The sequence below is a fragment of the Ischnura elegans genome, chromosome 6 (assembly GCF_921293095.1).
Source record: "Ischnura elegans chromosome 6, ioIscEleg1.1, whole genome shotgun sequence".
NCBI classification, from domain to species: domain Eukaryota; kingdom Metazoa; phylum Arthropoda; class Insecta; order Odonata; family Coenagrionidae; genus Ischnura; species Ischnura elegans.
In genome coordinates this window covers 88,927,750-88,948,978 of record NC_060251.1, presented here as the reverse complement: position 1 = coordinate 88,948,978, position 21,229 = coordinate 88,927,750, and the positions used below count along the sequence as shown (strand labels likewise).

The 21,229-nt window shown below is 37.8% G+C and overlaps 2 protein-coding genes across 2 annotated transcripts; both read right to left on the bottom strand.

Moving 5' to 3' along the window:
* Positions 1-4,660: 4,660 nt before the first annotated feature.
* Positions 4,661-5,991, bottom strand: LOC124161135 (biogenesis of lysosome-related organelles complex 1 subunit 2). The gene is made up of 4 exons (XM_046537367.1): positions 5,787-5,991; positions 5,578-5,708; positions 5,315-5,426; positions 4,661-5,129 (listed from the first exon to the last, which is right to left on the bottom strand). Exons 1-4 carry the CDS (start codon positions 5,833-5,835, stop codon positions 4,993-4,995), a joined length of 429 nt encoding a protein of 142 aa, XP_046393323.1. The 5' UTR covers positions 5,836-5,991; the 3' UTR covers positions 4,661-4,992.
* Positions 5,992-8,577: 2,586 nt separating this feature from the next.
* LOC124161134 (cuticle protein 19-like) lies at positions 8,578-20,063 on the bottom strand. Its single transcript, XM_046537366.1, has 3 exons — positions 19,887-20,063; positions 13,921-14,049; positions 8,578-10,861 (listed from the first exon to the last, which is right to left on the bottom strand). The coding sequence occupies exons 1-3, from the start codon at positions 20,046-20,048 to the stop codon at positions 10,574-10,576; spliced, it is 579 nt and encodes a 192-aa protein (XP_046393322.1). The 5' UTR covers positions 20,049-20,063; the 3' UTR covers positions 8,578-10,573.
* Between the last annotated feature and the right edge of the window lie 1,166 nt (positions 20,064-21,229).

Below are 21,229 nucleotides of genomic sequence, written 5' to 3'. Positions count from 1 at the left end.
GGAGTGAAAGTGGGAGGAATGATGTTTAAATCAGTAAGGTTCGCGGATGATCCAGCGCTCATCATCCAGTCAGCGAGGGGACTGCAGGCTCCAGTGGATGCACTAAAGGAGCGGTGCAAGGAGTATTGGATCAGGATTAATCACAATAAGACCAAGGTAACGTGGTTTCGTAAAGCATCACGAGTGAGGAATGTGAGACTCAAGATAAAAGTAGGTGGGGAAAACCTTGATCAGGTAGAGCAATTGAACTACTTGGGCAGCACATTTGAGGAAAACAGACACAATAGCAAGGACATCAGGAAGCGAATTGCACTAGTAAAGGAGGCGTTCATGAACAGGAAGGAGCTTCTGAGAGGATTGTCATTAAAGAGTTTAAAGAAAAGGTTAGTGAAGAGTTTGATGTGGAGTGTAGCTCTCTACGGTGCAGAAACGTGGACACTTAGGACGGAGGATGAGAGAAGATTGGAGTCATTCAAGATGTGGGTATGGAGAAGGTGAAATGGACAGAGAAGAGGAGAAACAATGAAGTGCTGGACATGGTGGGTGAGGAGAGGCAACTTTTAGAAGAGATACAGAGGAGACAGAAGGTTTGGATGGAGCGAGTACTTAGCGGGGAGGGGATGTTGAAAATGGTGTTAGAGGGATTAATGTTAGGGAAACGAGGGAGAAGAAGGAAGAATAATAAATAGGATGAAGAGAAGAATAGGATTTTTAGATAGATTGAAAGGGAGTAGGCCTTACAGTGAATTGCAGAAGGCAGTGCTCAAAGGAAAAGTAGGCTCCCAGATTACTTCTTTTGCACTCCATGGAACCCTACCTTAATCAGTAGAATACTATAATACATACCCACATTTATATTCTTGGCCAGAATTGGTGATGGTGGAGTAAAGATGTAAGACCCAGGTATCGTGGGTTTGAATTAAGTTAAATTGTAAGAAAAGACTGAAAGGTCCCAAATGGTCATCATTAATACACATGATATTACTATAATAATTACTATTATTGGTTTGAAAAAACACACCTATGACTAGATTATTTAATATTTTCTTTTGTTGACTGCTGGGCCTCATATGAGACAGCAAAAATTACTATGAACACTTAAATTTTAATATTTAACAATACATTATTGTCTTGCAATCCTAGTTATTTAGAGTTACAGTACATACCGTATTCCTCCGAATATAGTCCCCCACCCCTAATTTTGAGGCTTGAGTTTCGGGAAAAAATTTAAAAAATGGGTTTGAATCATAGAGCTTCTCTATGCTAGAGATGCTCCATGGTTTGAATATAGTCCCCCCCCCTTAACTTTTATCATGGGCATTTTTGGAAAAAAGGGGGGACTATATTGAGACATATATGGTACTTAGCTTATTTCAACACCATATGTATCTCTCTGAATTTTATAACAACAAATAGAGCACTAAAGCACGAGCATTTCTCTGTTAATATTAATGATATTCACGATATCATTAAAACTGTGAATTCCCAATACAATGGCTAGGTACTCATCACACAAGACAATCAAGGCATCATGAAATCTTGATAAATACCAAAGGAATCATATAATGCAGAATATAGAGGTAGCAAATGAAAAAAAATCGTTTACAGTGTTGCCCAGCTCTCAAATGGTACAAATTTAGCCACAAACAAATTGCAATTGATTCCAGACTAAATGGTGTTATCAGTCCTTTCCTTCCCTTTTCCCAAGTTTTTGCAAAGTACAAATATTTTGTTTATTTACAAATAAGAGTTCACATGTTTGGAATGAATCACCATAAATACATAGAAAAGCCCTTCAGCTGCTGTAACTAGATCGCAAGCCTTCCGTGCAGAATCTGAGCAGCAAAAGGAATTCCATAAATGTGTAAGACAAATGAAAGTTACATAATAGGGTGGTTTCCTATTTTTTTTAAATTACCTTAATCGATAGATTATTACTCCTGAAGTACACATTTCATACTTTTAGATTTTTAAATGACAACATCAATTTTTCGCGATTAAATGAAAAGTGAAAATTTTCAAGCACGCAAAAACGCGACGGCTAACAATAAGTATCAATGCTTGGGAAAAGCCTGTGTGACGTCATTCTGGTTCCGGCTGTTGCTGTGTGAGGCCACCTTGGTGCAAGGCTATGAGTGCCACTATGATGCAGGCTGCTAGCAGGTAGCAGAGTACCATGCTAGCATGTAGCGCTTGGCTTAAAAAAGGCTTATTAATACCCTATCAAACGAAGAAAACTTTCTGACCATAGGCAATTTTAATAGATGTGTCCCTGAGCTCTGTGCCTCATGCATGCTTTGGTAATCTAAGACTATGTAAAACTCCTGACTAGTCGTATAGCATCTGGGCCCCTGTGACGTCATGTGGAGTAGCATCGCATGGCCGCCAATATGGCCTTTTTTAAATGAGGTTAAAATTGACCATTAACATTCGTCTACCCTGGGATTTCTAAAACCAAATAATTTGTGTATCATGAATACACTAATGGTGGGTAATGAATTGCAATCAATGCCTTTCGTTTTATTTGATGAAGGAATCTTCCCCATTGGGGAGGGAAGGAAGAAAATAAGGTTTAAGGGTGACATGAAAAGTAATAGGACTTAATGTGAACTTAGAGAGTATGGAAGGGAGTGTGGCTGAGGGTACATTCAGGTGGTTTGCTTTCAGCTTCAAGTAAATCCTATTCAATTCTGTGATTGGCATAGCAGCGATAGCAAAGAAAGCATAAAATTTGAATAATTGTAATGCAGAAATAAATTATTATGACTGATTTAGTGAAAGAACAAATGGCGTGTGAGGTGACACAAGGCTATAACATAAAAGAAGGAAGTTGTTTATGTAACACAGAGTATCCACATTGTCCTCATCAAGAAAAAAAAAGACATCTTCGTATAAGGATATGAAGTAGCAAGGAGGAAGAGAGTGGCTTAAATAGATAATTATTTTTCCTGAAATTTTACATGTAAGAGTGTGCGTATATTCCACACAATTTGAGTTAATGACAAAAAATAATGTGAGCTTACTGGGTTAGCAGATGGACCATTGGGCAACTGGCTGATGTGTTAGGGCACAAATCTCAATATTAGCCTATGGAAAGCCCAAGCAAAAAGTCACACAGTTCAAGGAGACAATAAAAATAAATTGTAACCCCAGAAGCTGAGTTATGCCATACAGTAAGTATATACAGTGCAACCTCGATATAACGACACCCCACGGTGCACTAATAAACACTCGCTATAGCGAATTGTCGCTGTACCGGAGGTGGAGAAAATAATAGCCAATATACCTGTTGCAAACAGATATACAGGAACAGGAGTGGTGCGGCGACAGATAAACATCTATCCGATAAACGTAAGCATAAATCCAGACGAAAGGCGATGTTTTTTTGCATCACTAAATTTCCTTACTCAAATAACGACTAACTATTCAAACAATTAATAAGCGCCGCACTGAATAAAAATCATGCAAAGCATTGTTTCGTCAATCATTATATTTATCGAACGACAGTTTACCACATACATTTGAGACTGAGCACTCCATTAACTTCATTTCTAAGAGATCGCTAGCAATTACAGAGGTTAAGGAGTCTTGATGAAAGTCTTCCGGCGGTGAAACCCTCGCTATGGCGAGAGCCAACACCGAAAGGGTCTCGTAAAAACGAATTTTTTAACACGCTTATTATAGGGTCTATTGACGGTGCATCGGCTATCTCTCATAATAGCAGGGGTGTCGCTATAGCCCTCGCTTTAACGAGGTTCCACTGTACATACTCTATGGTTATACTCACATCCACCCAAACCCCAGCAGCTGAGTGGGTAGAGAGATTAGCAGCTGACTTGAGTTAACCCCTTCCACTTCAATTAATTTCTGTATATCGTGCTCCTTTCTCTCTTTATTTTTTCTGTGGTTCTTTTGATTTGTAATTCTAGGTAATGAAGTCTTATTTTGTAGTTTGTAATCAACGTAGAATATTGAAATGAAAAGTGATTATCATTTCAAATTGTAAAGTTAAATACATCAAGAACAGAGCTATCAATACTCATATAAAATCATTTTATTATTTCCAATGCATCATGCTTCAAGGAATATGACTTTTTTAATGAAAATTGTGGATGTTTTAACTCTGTTGAATTTTTAAAATATTCATACTGTTTCCCTAAGTGGTGATAAAATTAAGAAAATCTGTTGACGAGCTGCACTCGTCATTGCGCGATTTGGCACCAGAAGTTCATGACGAGCTAGACTCCTTATTTCAGCGCAAGGGGTTAATGACAAAAGCTGACTTAGGGGTCCTCAGTTCTAATCTCAGGCGAACCCTCTACCCTAGAAACCTGAGGCTTATTTTGGGTTGAGTTCTACTCATACCGACACAAACCAGTATTCTGGTTGAATCACTGAGTGATTGAGTGACCCTACTAATGCGATATTCACATCAGAGTGGCCTAGTCTGGGGTAAGCTCTCTTCTAACCTAGGTATCCTTACCAACCTTGTACCATTGAGTGATAACTACTTAAGAGATGTCTATTAGATAAACTAAGATGATGTAGTAATGAAGCCAATTGTCAATTAGCACTTCACATGCATGTACCTAAATATGAGTAAAGATTCCACAGAAAATAGTTACATAACTAATATTAAGAGAATGATAACTTACAGGACTCAAGTTTCATACCTGATTTTATTTTCAAACACAATAAAGGCCACATTCAGTGTCCTCAAATTACAATATTATCAATCTGATATAACAATCAACTCATACCGAACATAAGAAATTAATTTGCATTAGACAGCTGAAAATAAAGACAATTAATAAATATAAGTCAGAAGGGTAGATTGCACAAATATGTGTTCACCTTGAAATGTACACCAGTTCCTTTTAGAGTTGCTGCTGTCAATTCTCAAATTGCATAGCTGCAATATATTTTAAACTCCACCATAATGAAGTTTAAATTTAAGACAGTTTATATCACCTTGCAGTATTCACAAGAAAATTATCTTTTCTCTAAATGCTTAAATTTTGCCTCCAACCGCTTTGAATATGCATCCAGCTTATATGCAGCTTGTTCTAGCTTCATGACACTTTCCTCTATCTGATCAATTTGGTCCAAATATGGTTGTAAACTGGCGTCTGAAAGGTGATACATACAAAATTATTTCTATCTGAGCTTTTAACAAAAATTGAACAGTCAAAGTTTGCCTAAGATAAATTAAAGGAGAGTTTCAGCTATTAGTTACATTGGTTTGAACTAAAAACGAGCATTAATTATTCATGCCAATGATTACACAACTACACTAGTTAGATCAGTAACTTACATTTCTCATTCAGCTCCAAAAGTGTTTTACCAACATTACTCGAAATTTGTTTCATATCGGAATATTTGGTGATAGTCACTCTGTTCATAGCCTCAAGAAGGCGGTAGTCTTCCTATATACAGACAAGTAGGAGTGAATACAGAGAAAATAAATGAAACTATAATTCACAACTGGGATTGGAGACTGATCAAGAGGGGAGATGAATTTATGAAGTAAAAAACATGGAATACGGGTCGCTATTCACGTGAAATATCAACACTTACTTGAGTAGTGGTTAATTCTCCCCATAAGTAGTCACCAGTTTTCTGAAACATCAATGTAGCTAGACGACTAAGATTTGGATCATGGGGATCGAGGGCTTCAAAACTGCTCGTGCTAGTAGATAATGTTGGACCTATATGAAAAATTTAGTTCACTTATTAAGATGAATTCCCTGGATATCCCCATTTCACTCCAGAGCGAGTATTCTTACCTTTCTTCGGAGAATCTGTGACTCCTTGATCACTATCTTCAGCCATCATTCTTTAGTTATTATATAAATCTCTTGTTCACGCAACGACACTCACTCGAGCACAATATCTCTCGATGTCACAGATTGTATATAAACCTTAACAAGACATAAACATATGATCTCGGCCGAAAACAGCCATTTGTTTTGTTGCATGAGCGCATGAGTATTGTAGTATAACGTACAACCGTATCGAGGCGCCACTCCTGAGCCAGACTTTAGTGACCTCTAGGTATTACTGGATGAAACTTGTTGTAATGCTTTAGCGGGAATTTCGACGAATGGTAAAAATTTTTCGCAGTCCATTATCATTGATATAAGAGATATAAGAGTTTATCATTGATAAAAAAAGTCAAGTAAATATTTCGCAAGGAGCAAGCATATAATATATTTAAGGCTGGAACTGCGCAGAACTTTCACCAAACTGCGCAGTATTTTCATCCTAGATAAATGAACAATCCATTCAAAATTGCTGAAATTCAACAACTATCTAATCCCCTCAATTTAACCCGTACATTACATTTTCTGGAATCAATTTCAATTGAGAAAAAAATGGATTTATGAACGTGAAGTCGTGAAGTAAAACAATGCAAGTGACGAGAGGATATCAGTAAGTGTTTGAAGATGCCAATTCGTATGAGGCACAATGAAAAAGGTCCAAGCCCTATTTTCCAGGATGGTTAAAAAAAAATTGAGGCATTTTTTTTTATTTCATCAAAATATCACTTCTAAGACGATGCGGTACCTATTACAAATACAAATAAAAACGAAAAAAAAAACTTTTTCATAAGCCTGCCCGTTTGCGCTGAAGTTGCAGAAAGTAACACAGCCCGATCAGGAAAAAAAGTCAATTTGAATAGCATAAACCTATATAGATTTCTATTCATTTATGGTGGTTTTATATTATACCTTTCCGCCGAATTGACCTTTTTTTAACATGATACAAGTTACCTTGCTACGAGAACATGATAGCGTGCAATAGTAATCATTTTAATCTCATTATAGAAGACGACAGCATTCACAAAAGTTTTTCTGGGCCATAATACCTTGGCATATGGACGATGAAGTACTCAAAATGTTGGTAACAATATAAAATATTGCCCTAAACGAATTTATCACCGGAATTCAATGAATATTACCTACAATTTCACAAGTAACGTTTTCGCATCGTGAAGAAATATTCTCCCAATAACACACCATATACGAATTGAAAAACTAATTGCTTAGTCTGGTGATGATGAATATTAATTTTGTACAATATTTTAAAACAACAAGCCTATTGATCATGAACGGGAAATCCATCCCATTCAATCGGAGAATACAATTTGATTCTAATTGTGGCGTTTGACTGCGCTGTAGTGTGAACCTCAAAATAGGATGAGAATAGGTCCGATGCGTTTGATAAGTGGATACGGGGGAGAATAAAGAAATTGAGGTGCATGAAGGAGAATAAGGAAAGCTGGCTACCGAGTAACGTCATCATGTTGGTTTCAATTCGGAGTAAAAGGTACGAGGAATTCTTCTTAAAAGTGGGTAGGGAGGAAAGAGCTAGAAGGAGACAAAGAGGCTCCAAAATGTATAAACAGTATACCAAAGGTGATGGGAGGCTGAAGGCCTTAACAGTTAAGGATTCTAGGTATTCCGTAAGGTGGTGGAAGTGAATAGGGGATCATGGATAAAACGAAATCGGTTTCAGGCATGGTTTAGACCTTGCGCTGCACTGAAGAATAAAATTCAACGTGCCAATGCTAACATGCGGGTGTGAAGATAAAAAAAGCGGTGAGCTGGCTAACGAGTTATCCCACCCTGCATGTTTCAATAAATCTCAGAAGCCGATTCCGACGTTTTATTAATGTGAAACGGTCCTACGGTTCCTGCCGAGAATGCATACAGTATTTATGAAATAAAAAATAGCAGAAGAGAATAGAAGCTTCTTAGTTTTATTACTGGTTGATGATCTTTAAGATCAAAGGAGAATTCTTCAGTATGAATGGTCGTTTCTCATCATGTCAGATCTTCGATCTTAAAGAATTAATAGTAGGAGATAGTGGCGCAGCGAGGGGGGGGTTTTGGGGGATAAACCCCGCCCCCCCCCCCCAGAGCTCACAGAAATTTATTAATAATAAATATTCCTTACAGAATAGTGTGAGGACTAATAAAATATCCCTCAGAAGACCGTAAAAATCACCATTTTGAACCATTTATCTTAATTTTTTCCGGCGGAAGGCCTCCCCACTTCTCGCTTACCCTGGCGGGTATGCAATACCCAAAGCCCCCTAGTATTAGTTGTGCCTGAAACCCCCCCTGGCCTTAATTCCTAGCTGCGCCAATGGTAGGAGAAGCAAGCATCCTCAATGGAACTCGAGGGAAGCGTCAGCCGACATGGACCTAATGACACGATGTAGTAGCAGAGAGGAATGAAAGCAAGCAATCCTACGTGAAGCCCTAAAATATATCATCCGGAGAAAGTTTACTATGAGATATGCCAAAGAACAGGATTGTGAATTACCCATTACCCAAGTTGGGAGATACCGAAATGAAGAAGGGAATGAACTGGTGGAAAAAAGCAAAAGGAAAGTCTCCCGAAGAAAATAATAAGTGCTGAGTGACAGTGAAGAGGGATATAGATTAAAAGTATGACTGGGAAACAAAAGATGGGGTAGGAGAAAATGGAGTTTTGAAGTATACCAATCCTAGGGTTACAATAATTTGTATTCAGAGTACTGAGAGAATCAATAAACCGTACAATGAGGAATGTTGTCAAGTGAGTGTGTTTATTAATCAAGAAAAAAATATCACATGAAAAATGAATGGTACTATGATACAAAGACACATTTACAACGGAAATATTTGTTTCACATGATGACGCCACAAATCCTGTGCGCCTCTCACATTCAGTTCAAAGCGAAAGGCGTTTCTTGTGTTGTCGGGGATCTGTTGGAATTCTGTTATATACACTGGATGATTTCCAGTAATTAATATACAAAATATACAAAGAAATACAACAGAGTGAGGGAAGAATACTGTTGGCTAGGAAGGGGATTTACCTGAACTCTAACATGAAATATTCAAACAATAGACTAGAAGATGAAGACAAGGCAAGAGGATTTAAAAAAAAAAAGATTTGCTTAGCTTAGATATGAGTGACAATCGGGCATCATTGCCACGATAAATCAATAACTGGAAGTTAACATACAAAATTAAGCATTTAAGTCCTTAAAATAAACTTCATTGTACATTTCTGACTGCGTTCTATTGACGCCGGGATAAATTGATGGGGTAACGGAAATAACTCGAATAGGCCCTGATGAGTAATGGGAAGAGAACTCAGAGGAGTAGAAAACATTAACATTTGATAGAAATAGTCACTGAGTCCAAACTTGGCAGAAACACAAATATTCATCTCGGTATACCTCAATGATATCTCAACTTTTATCTTAAAAAATCTCAGATATCGGTAAATATATATACATAATTGCAACCGTATAACTGACTTAGCACCTCTTGTTTTATCCCATAAATTAAAAAATTGCGTCATTAATTGGTAATGCTTAAACATAAAAACTGACAAAATAAATGATACGCATATGAATTGTTTTGTGTGGGTCTTCGTGAAGTAGCACATAGACATAGTATTTCAGCGGAAACTTAAGCTAGTATGCTGCAAGTGAAATGAAGGACTGCGAATAAAAAAAAATTCTGTGTGGGCTCTTTGAGTTCAGAGTGGGCAGAAAATTAAAGGAAAATGATATTTCCAGGAAGATATTACAAATTTTGTATTTTGTGTCCACTCACGGTAATATTTCCAAGTAGAAATTGTAGTACGTACAGCTATTTGTATAACTGGTCTTATCCGAGTAATTGAAATGAGCTAATCATACGTCTTAGCTGTCGGTCACAGAATAGAGCGTTAAGAAATTATATTAAGTCGGCGATATTAGCCTCGTTGGATGAATATTTAAAAGGAAACATATCACCAAAATAGATAATGAAATAATTGAGATGGAATTTGACGGCAGGAAGAGTTTTTGTGGACGTATCTAGTGAGTAATGCATATTTGCTCTCCACAATTGCTATAGGTATTTTCCGTTCAAAGCGCCCACGCAAAAGGAGTTGTGTTGAAACTGTTTGAAATCCGGGTTGAAAGAGCAGTCAAATGGTTTCAGTCGTCTGTAACGAAATAGTTTGAACTGAGTCGAATTTATCCGTTTCCAATAATTGAACGAGGGGTTTATTTGAACTGTCTTGAAATCTGTCTTGTATTCTCTCAAATGAGCTTCTTGAAAATTCCTTATTTCAGCGTAATGAAGTTACCTTGATCTCCTTTTAAACTTATTTATGAAGAAGTATAAAGAGAGTTTTTCCTTAAAAATTCAAATGTCAACGTTAAAAAATAATTCAATGTAATATATTTTCTACACACTTTCTACGTAGTTTGAAGACAGCTTCAACACTGCCTCCACTTAGCTCGAGGCTGCTTCAAAACTAATTCTTTCACTATTGTGGACTCCACATTGGTTTAAAAAGTCTTTTCCAAAGACCCACAACAAGCAAAATAAACTCCCATTTTCGGTGCTTGGAAATTATAAAATAATAACTTCTTTTCCCTGACATAATCACCTCACCGGTGATCTCCAGGATGCGGATACCTATTTCATATATGTATTTCCTTGAGTGAACACTTGTGTTTCGCTAGACGCAGCGGAAATAGTCAGGTCGTCGACTCCGTTCAAGCTGGCGTGGATCTCGCTCAGAAGTGGTGGCCTCCGTAGAATCCTCCGTACTTGGGGTATGCGATGGCGGGCACAGCCGCCTTGATGACGGGTGCGGCGTGCACCGTGGGTCCGCTCTTGTGCACCACGGCGTTGAAGCCGTTGTGAGGGTCGGCGTGGTAGTCGACGGTTCGCACGCTGCCGTCGGGCTCCACCAGGCTGTACTGTCCCTTCACCACGTCACCGTCACGGCTCTCCCAGGCGGACTTGCGGTCTCCGGTGTGGGGGTCGTTCACGCCGTAGTCGTAGTTATAGTGAGGGCGAGCCTATGAGAAATGAAATGTGTATTTATTAATCCCTTGCGCTTAAGTGACGAGCCCAGTTCGTCATGGACTTCTGATGCCAAATCGCGCAATGGCGAATTTAGTTCGTCTTTGGGTTTTCAAAATTTTATCGCTATTTAGGGGAACAATATAAATATTTTGAAAGTTTAATAGTTTTAAAACATCCATGATGTACATAAAGAGCTCATATTCCATGAAATATGATGCATTACAAGAGTAGTGTAGCCAGAAATTTCGTTCGGGGGGGGGGGGGGGTCCAAAACCAGGGGGGTTGGAAATTTTTGAAAAACTGGGTACAAAGCAGAGGGTTTTTAAACTAATTTTAACACTTTTCATGATCGAAAAAACTTAATTTGTTGAAGAAATATTTCGTAAATTCATGATATTTCAATACTTTGTTTTATTTTATGAAGAGAAATAATTGAGTTTTTATACTTCGGGGGGAGGGGGAGGCTGGGCAGGGGGGTCCGGACCCCCCGGACACCCCCTCTGGCTACGCCATTGAATTGAAAGGAATAAAACGTTTATGTACGACTAGCGATACCTGTGTTCTCAGTGTTTTTTCCTTTTTATTTCTCACTTTTTTATTTCATTGTCCTACGTAGATTACAAACTACAAAATATCATTTCATAAATTACCATGCCATATAAAAAGAACCACAGAAAAAGTAAACAGAGATTTGGAGCAAGATTTCAGAAAATAAATTGAAGAGGAAGGGTTTAAATGTGATACTTTTATATTTACCAGTGGTGTTTACAATAATATCTTATTTCTTCATAGCAATTGCCAAACTAAAATTTCTTCCACTTATCGATCACACTTCAAATTAGTGGAATTGCAATATTTAAACAAAATAAAATATTCTGCAAACACTCCAAACAGTTTGTTTCATGTTTTTAGTGAAATCTTGTTGAAAAACGTCGAATGAACACATTTACTTTGGTGAAAAACGCCCGTCATGCCTTTTATAAGTGTAACTAAATGATATCAATAAACTCTGGGCTTCATAGGTCATTGGTATAAGAAAGATATGTGATATTTACAATGCAAAAGCATATGATTTGCGCTAAAACTGAGGTTGACGCGTTTTGAGTATCACTGTCGGATTCAGGAAGCGGATAAACAAAAAGAAAACCAATATTTTTTTAAAAGTATTTTCAGTTGTACGTAATATTGCCTCAGCGAATGTGTAATATTTCGTTTATCGCGGTAACAACCGGGGGATTATTCGTTGTATGCAACCTGTGCTTCTCCCGTTGAACGCGGGTAGCATATAATTTCGAGTTCGTAAAAAGGAATAATTTCCGGTCGAGCTACTCCCATTTGTAGCATTCTTTAACGGCCAGAACCTCAAAGTGCAGAAAAAATTATTTTTGTATTTTATGGATAACCGCGGAATAGTTGGAAGCAACACAAGTTATTATTATTATTATTTATTTATTGTTCCGTTGGGCAAGGAAATTTGAAATAGAACATGGTCATGAAAACATAAAAATATACACTTTACACAATATAGACACATATTATATTTCAAGATACTCTAATCATAGCATTAGAGTTGGTCACAAAAGTATTCATTAACACAGTAGTAAACTTTATTGAGCAACATTTTCTTTAATTGACATTTGAATGTGTGGGGAAATATAATTAACTTAATTGATTGGGGCAATTTATTGTATATAAGGGAAGCAGAGTGAAGCGGTCCATGTTGAAGTTAAAAAGCTTAAGCTAATTTATCCACTCAAGAGTTCTAAACCAAAGGTATAAAGCTTGTGGAAAAATTCTGGGAATCCTGCATCAAGTTCAGTGCCGGGGAATTTCATTTTGGTGAATTGCCTACACATTTCAAGAGCTACAAAAGATGCATTTCAATGAACTCAGAACAGTCACGTTAAAATTATGAAATGAGAAAAGTAAAATCGAGGGTTAGAGAATAAAACCCCCAAAAATTTCATAGAAATGAATCTCAAGCAAATGCCCTCATAGATTCACTTCTTAACCCTATCAATGCGGTACCGTTATATGATAACTTCGCTGGTAGCGGAATGTCTTTTTGGTACAATAGAGTTATTTCTGCATCATTTAGGCTTAATATGATAATTTTATTCTTATTATTCTCATATTTGCTGAAAAATAAATATTTTTTTAATTTTGACATTTATGGATGTCACCCGCGTCGTATGTCTTCTGTAGAATGTAACCCGCACTGTCAAACCCGCTTTTCTATCTCTTGATGAAATTTTTTGCGTAAATTCAAGTCGTTAGATACATTTATCTGAATAAGTTAATCGGAATTAAAAGAAATTGGTTCCCTTTATTACAAGTACATTTGTTATTTTTGCTAATTTGTGTGCTTTTCAAAGGAATGCTTTACATGTATGAAGCGTTGATGAACTTTTTTTTTCGTATTATATTTTGAGTCTAAGTCGGGAAAATAATAGCTCGAGCGATAAATTTCTGATCATTGGTAAATTTTCTAAAACATTTACACGGTAGATTTAAATGGAGCTGTTTACCACCTTACCATTTCCTTTACCAACATAGAGTTCCCTCATCAATTCGCAATTGGGCCCACCCCCTTTCATTCTATCTAAAAATTCTATCATCTTCTTTCTCCTTAAAAACTGGCATACTCTTCTGCACTATAACTTTCTGCTAGAGAATGATTGCACTGAATATTTACAAGGTATACTCACGTACTGTTGGAGAAGGTGAAATTGACAGAGAGGAGGAGGAACGACGAAGTGCTGGGGGTGGTGGGTGAGGAGAGGCAACTTTTAGATGAGATACGGAGGAGACAGGTTTGGATGGAGCGAGTACTTAGCGGGGTGGGAATGTTGAAAACGGTGTTAGAGGGTAGAATGATAGGTAAACGAGGGGGGGAAGGAAGGAAATAGGAGTTTTAGATAGAATGAAAGGGAGTAGGCCTTGTGAATTGAAGAAGGCAGTGATGGAAGGAAAGGGAGGCTCCCAGATCACTTCTTTAGTACTCCATGGAAACCTACCTTAATCGGTAGAATACTATAATAATAATACTCACGTAGTAGTCAACGGCGGCTGCTTTGACGACGGGTGCCGGGTGGTAAGCGAAGGGAGCGGCATATGGTGCGTGGTAGCCGTCAAAGATGCCGGCGTAAGCCACGGCCACTAACGCGGCGGCGAAGATAAGCTGTTGAACGAATGAATGAATGTTTATTTTATGCTCTGGGGGGAACCAATTAAAACAAAAAATAAATTACATAATAATACTATTCTCATAAACAATTAATTCCGATACAAACAAAAGATTCAACTTCATTAATACAATATATATTTAGCCACAACAGGCTTCACTTCGTGGGGAAGGTAATTGTATTCATGAGTATGTATTCGGACTTTTACACAAAATGTTAAATTAAGTACAACAAGTTCCACAGCTAAGCGGCTTCATCAAGACAATCAAGAAGAAATTCACAGTTGTTTAATTTCTCATGCATTTTAATGTAGCACAATTCTCCCAAGATGGCAAATGACCAATGCATTTGATTCACTCAGTTATGAGATATCATATTTCTACTGATTTGAAATCAATGCACGTGGTCAAAAATTATAAATAGGCACACGAAGAACGCTTCACTATGACTGTGTGATTCAAAATAAATAGGTAGCCAAATAATGGTAGAATATTTCACAAAAAATATATACTTTCGAAAAAAACCTGTTTGAATGTGTGACTTATCATTATGTAAATTTTAACTCTATTGCATTCAGATAACCGATCACTTTTCACCATAAGCGTCAATTTTTGTTTGAGTCAGTTTTGTTCATGCACTGAGCATTAGAGCATCTACCTTGACTTTCCGCCCCCCATTCAAAATTACGCATTTTCCATTGATATTGCAATTCCTTGCAGACATTTACTCCTCCCCTATATTTATCACGTCCGTTCTAGAGCGAGAGCAAGCAGTTTGCTAACAGGAGAAAAAAGTGACTCCTTCAGATCACTCCTGTGCTAATTGCTTACGATGCAGTTCTACACATATTAAGGGTATCTTATATTTTTAAGCCCTCCTAGTTGACAATTTTAAATAAAATATCAAGTAATCATTTATATAAATGTACAAATCACTTCTAAATTTAAAAATAAACATCACAAACGTTCAGTAGTAAATTAACCAAAAAATTAACAATATCAACATTTTAGAGATGTTTCAGAGTTCACTGTTTATGGTTTAATGTTCATAAATTCAGAGATTCTATGATTTGGTAGCTCTTAGCTGTTCCGTTTTTCGCTGTTTGATATTTCAACAGTTTATATATTTAAGAATACAGCATTACAATATTATCAAATGCTCAAAAGAAGTTCGGCAGTATAAGTGCATCTCTCGCTGCGCTCATATGGGAATGACTAAAACGATGTACACTAATTGTAATCACGATCGTTCAAGTCAGTAATCGCCGACCATTTGAAGCACTTCGATGACGACATAGTAGTCACCACTCCACATCCCGAGTCGGAAGATGGCAAGGTTAGCGACGAGATCACGCGAGAGATCGCTCGGAGAAGGAAGTTGCGCCATATAAGGCTCAACACTACGGAGAAAAGGAAGAAAGACGCGCGCCGTGATCGGATACAAGTAACTCGTCCACTGAATTGCTTCACGTCTATCGACCGACCATGTCTCCTTCCCCCACATAAACGGAGGCAGTGAAGCAACCATTTACGTTACGTGCTGTACCGAGGCTGGCGATAATAGGAAGACGTGAATTCCCCTGCACGATTTATAATTTTGGTTAGGAATTATTTGCATAAAGATACCGATGAAATCACCGGTTATAGACGTTATTCCAGTGGCTCGATGGCTTGAGGAACTGCCCGAAAATTAGGAAGTCCGTGGTTCCTGGTGACATTTTTCCACGCATTGTCGGTCATAATATCATTTCGGTGGCACGACTTTGGTCACCGTCATGCGTTGGTGTTCTATCTCTATATTTTTACCTTCTAATTATATTTGTATATATTCTTATGGTGACCTGAGAGATTGAGATTTGATATATTATTAAGGGATTCCTATAAAAAATGGCCAGTTGGAATAACAGTGACAAAAGGCAAATCTCGCTATCTCGAAGTCCGGAAAGGAAACTTCGGAATTTAAATATCCTGAAAATTGAAAAGCTTCGCTATTTCCAAAGACTTTATATATGAAAATTATCTGAATCCTCTCCAATCTGCCTGAAACAACTAGCATTATTTCTTTATTTAGTTTCCCCGGTTCGGAATTCTTCCGACTGGCGTCCAGCGCAACCCGCCTTGGGACCATGGAGCGTTGATCGGTCCCATGGAGTCTGTTTCCTGGATAACTGCGGGTCCACCAAATGCCTCCCACACCATTACTAATATCTCTCTCATTCAATTGACAGAGTGATGCTATGGGGCGATTCACTCGCACCCGAAAAGAAATTCATCAAAATAACTCGATAAAGAGAAAGGAAATATAAGTTAGGAAGATAAAAAAACCTTCTTCGTTCACTCATAAATTTCCAGCAAAACAGGCAACAATTGCTGCCCACTCTTATGAGTTGATGACGTCATTTGAGATCAAGCTCATACCCTCGTTTAGGAAAAAAAACAACCTCTGGGGATTTAATAGCTCACACAAGTTCAAACAAAAAAGCACGGGAAACACATAATTAAAGCAGAAGAGTACCAGAAACGTGGTGACACGGTCGAAATGAGTGACGTCATCAACTTATAAGCAAAAGGTTTAAGGCCGTCAATTGTTCGTCGCGAATTGATCGATTAGTATCGAAAAGCGTAAAATATATTGGTAGTTTTATTTTTCAACCCCCACATTTGTAGACAGTAAATTAAATAGTTGAACCAACCCATTACGTGCAGTAACTACCAACATTTAGAAGAAGGCACGATGGCCTCCAGTAAAAGTGGCCAAAATTACTGGTCCGGGGGCAGAACACGAGTTGGTGGGGGCGGAAAGGGCGTTGCTGGGCTGGGGTAGGAGGAAGGAGGGCGAATATGGCCACTGCGCAGCGAGATTCTACGCCTACTACTTATGAATTCCAAACACTGTTTTGTGATGTTTCGATTATAGCATGAATCAGCAAAAGTGGCTTCGCATCATAATTTATAGGGAACATGTGATGAAAGGTATGAGCAAACTTAAGTATTAATCAATTACTTTATACTCTGTATTGATAACTAATGAATAGTTAATAACATTTAATATACCCGTTTTCCCTCGGAACAAAAGAGGGCGCAACCTATGTAGAGGTTTTCCAGGTACCGGAAAAGTGGAAGTTCACAAACACCCATATTCTGAGTTATGAAATACTCACTCACGCGGGAATCGAACACGCAACTCCAGGATTAGCAGGCGAGGACTTTACCCCACCGCCACCGAGGATAAGATAACTTGTTCACTGATTCAACCCGAAGTTTGGTATGGCGAGGTGAGGACAGAGCTCACCCCAGACTGAGTCAAAGGCGTGGAAACATTAACATGTTGATGGTAGGGGAATCGGTTTCTCTCCCTGGGCCACATCTCACTTCTAGATTTTTCGCTTGGTGGTGTCTGAAGACTTTACTAGGGATTTGAATCCAGAACCCTCTGATCAGAAACCAAGCGCTACACCCACTTCCCTTCCAAATTCCTCGTCAAAGAGATGGCATATAGAGATATGAAAAAATAAACTTACGTCAATTGAATGAATTGCAAGGTGAAATTAATCTCAGGGTAGCATTCCAATGATGATATGATGAGCGAAGACAAAAGAGATTTTAAAAATGCATTTGATACACGGAAACAGTAGTCATTCAGTTCCTCTGATTTCTCTAATACACAAGGAAGATTTCATAACACTAATTGAATCGACTCAATTACAAAGACTCGATTGTAAAATTTTGTTCCAATTGTTTTGAAAACATAGGCGACCTACTGATAGATGCCATTAATTAAGGAAGGATATTAAAAAGCAAAACTTGCAGACTACTCGACAATTGTATTTTTAATTAGGACGTTTCCCAACCATTAAAATTGATAGCAGAGCCATTTTCGTGGAATTAAACTCTTTTAGGACACAATTTTGAAGAATATCGATAAAGAAAAACTAGTGGGGGTCAATGAAGTTCATCACGAGTAAAATTCACGAGATAATAAATTTAATTCTGAGACATATCTTCATCTTTTCGTATTAATTATTGGCTTTTCGTTCACCATTCCATTTATTTATTACCTATTTGAAGTACACCAAACACTAACACAATTTCGCAAAGACTCACCGCTGGCTAATCCACATTTTTCTCCAAATACAGATGTACTACTTCCCCGTAGTTGGCCCATTCTCGTTGTTAACAGAATATCAATTTAAGTTCACATATTGCATGGAAATAAACGCTAAATGAGAGTTTGTATTCTTATCCGACTAAAAAAGACATTTTTTCCTATACTGAGTTTACAAAGAACGAATAACGCATTTATAATTTCATTTTGTCGAGAAACTGGCTGAGTCTACCATGGTGTCACTTCTTGCAGTAAATATTTTCTATTTCATTATTTCAACATTTCAGTGAATCCCCTAGGGCAAGTCATCGAATTCAAGCCTGACCCGCCAGATAAATATCCATCACCAGGAGAAGAGGAATGAAAAAAGGAGCTAATATGGTAGTAAGCAAAAATGTGACTAAACTTAGATTTTCTTTTGATTATGATCCTTATAGCTACATTATGGGCTTTAAAACTCTGATATATCATAGCGTGAGTCCAATCTTTGTCATATGGCCTGTAGCGGCCACTACTCATTCGAAAGATAATTATAATGAAACATAACTCGTCACCTCTGTAGATGGGGTCCAGGAAAAAAGCTCAAGGGCTACATCCAAAGAATAAATTTAAACGAATTTAATGAAAAATGACAAAAGTTTAATTCAAATGCCACGTAAGGTTATAGAATTACATTTTCCATTATTCGCACCAAAAACGACAACTTTAAAAAAGGAAATATAAAATAATGTTGCTGTTTAAAATCATTCATGCTTGAAAAAAAAGGATGACTAACATTATAAGATTTCAACGCAAAAATCAAGAAAATTGGGCATTTTAACCGTGACATTGGAGATATCAACGAACGATTTCAGCTGAAACAGTAGGAAAGCTACGACTGTGTTCGTATTCTAAGAGGCATAGAAATATACCAGTGCAAAATGACTACTAAGAAAAATCCCTTTATTACCAAAATAATTAATTTAAATTATGAGTTTCACGTTACCATGCGAATGAATTGCTTGGTATGGACAAAAACGAATAATTACACCGCATTTAAACTGTAATAATCAATGCCAGAGGAAGTATTTTGTTTTGCAAAAACCGCGATAACTCCAATGCAAACAATTTAAAGTGCAATAACACCTACGAGCAAACATTTTTACGGGCGAAATTATTTAATTTCACATGAACAGCAATTGAGCTCTAGCAGCAAATAACTAAAGAAATTGATAGTATGGATGAATCGACAGCTTCTCCAATAAAAATTCGAAATTAATACACTTCCCTTAACCTTAATTCCCTCCTTATAAGTGAAACCGCCGATATTTTGATAGGAGCAACTCATTAATATTTATTTCTTTAAGTATTCCTGACATGAAGTGTAGTTTCATTTGAGGCCTATGCCCAAGTAGACATTCCAAATCGGTAAAATCAAAGCGAAAAGATAAATGAAAGTTTCCTACGCCTTATATTAAGTGGATGGTAATAAAATGGATAAGAATTAGTAAAGGAAGATATAGAAATACATCATTGGCCAGTCCGCAGTTTTTTCGAAGAAGCAAGAGGTCTCGAGTAGAGAAAACCTTGCACTCCGCCCAATAATTAAAACACTATACTACATTTACATATCAGTTGCCTGCACAACCAACAGTTTTTCTTTCAGAATAATTACAGTCATAGTACTAAATCGTATCGGCAAGAAAGCACATCTTCTGGAAAGGCTACCACGCCTGTACCACTGGCTCACCTGGAATGTAAGGGCCATTTCTGTTCTAGGTGTGCGAAATCTGTTGCTGTAAAGTGATCGAACCACTGCCTCCTGGGGTATCTTGCGCACTGTCTTCTCCGCCTTGTGTGATGACTGAAACCTCTGGTTCGTTTGTGTCGAGGCAAGGAAAGATTCCAACATTTATACACCCCAGGGGGTCCCCTCCAACCCCGCCCGTCACGGGGTGGGTGATTGACCCGCCCTCCGGGATTAGACGTGACCACCTCCTACTCCAGGGCGGTGGTCAGCGGGCGGGACGTAAGGTAAGAAAAAAATCGAATCAATCGGGATGTCTTTATGGCGATCGCGAAGGAGGAAGCAAAGCGCGGAAAGAGAGAGTGGGTAGACGTCAAGGTCGTCCCTCGACGCATAACAGGTGCAGCACTTCTTCTAGCACGCATTTGCTCCTCCCAGCATGCACTGCGGTCCGTACACGTCCTCCTTACCTATCATGCGAGTTTACGAGTCTTGACACTGTCCGTATGACAAATACGCGATGGAATCACATTCTTGTTGTACCTCATCACCAAAATGTCATTTATAACATTTCCATTACTAAAGGCGATGGAATAATCTTAACTTTTCAACTAGAAACTCGTCATCATTGGCATATTTTAAGAGAAGACTACACAATTTTTGCTGCACAATTAACTGGTAAACATACTCGACAGTGCGCAATAAACGTCACCTACGGCCAAGTGAAATGTGTCACTGAATGTTTTTATATACCTATATGTTATATTTTATATCTTACTTGCATATATTCTATTTTTGTATACTCTGCACCTCATTAATTATGTTGCATTTTTTATGTACCATAACATTAGTTTTCACTCAGTAGGTTTTCGCTGGTTTTTCACGCCCCCCTTCTTGTGTGGGCGTTTTCCTGCAGAGGGTTTTTTTTACCGAAGGTTGCTACACCGTTATCCTCACGTTTTTCCCACATGCATAAATCTCTTTTACACAAAATTTCCGCATATATCTGTTTATCTTGTTTGACATTTCACTAATACTGCATATTTTATTTGTATATTTTCCATCTTAAATGTTTATTTACCTTTATATACATGCATGCAATTACGCAAACGAGGGATTAGGTGGAAAGGGGGATTTTTTAGTCTCAACCTTGCCCGAATAAAGGAATCTATTATTATTATTATCATCACTAGACGAAGAGGATTCAGACGACAGGTCTCTCAAGGGGATTCACCACTGCCGCTATCTTCTTATTCTTGATGCCGTGTAGTACTCAGTGTGTTTGCTGCTCAGACATCGCTCTCTAGACCGTTGAAATAGGTCCCTACTATCTCTAACTGCTGTCC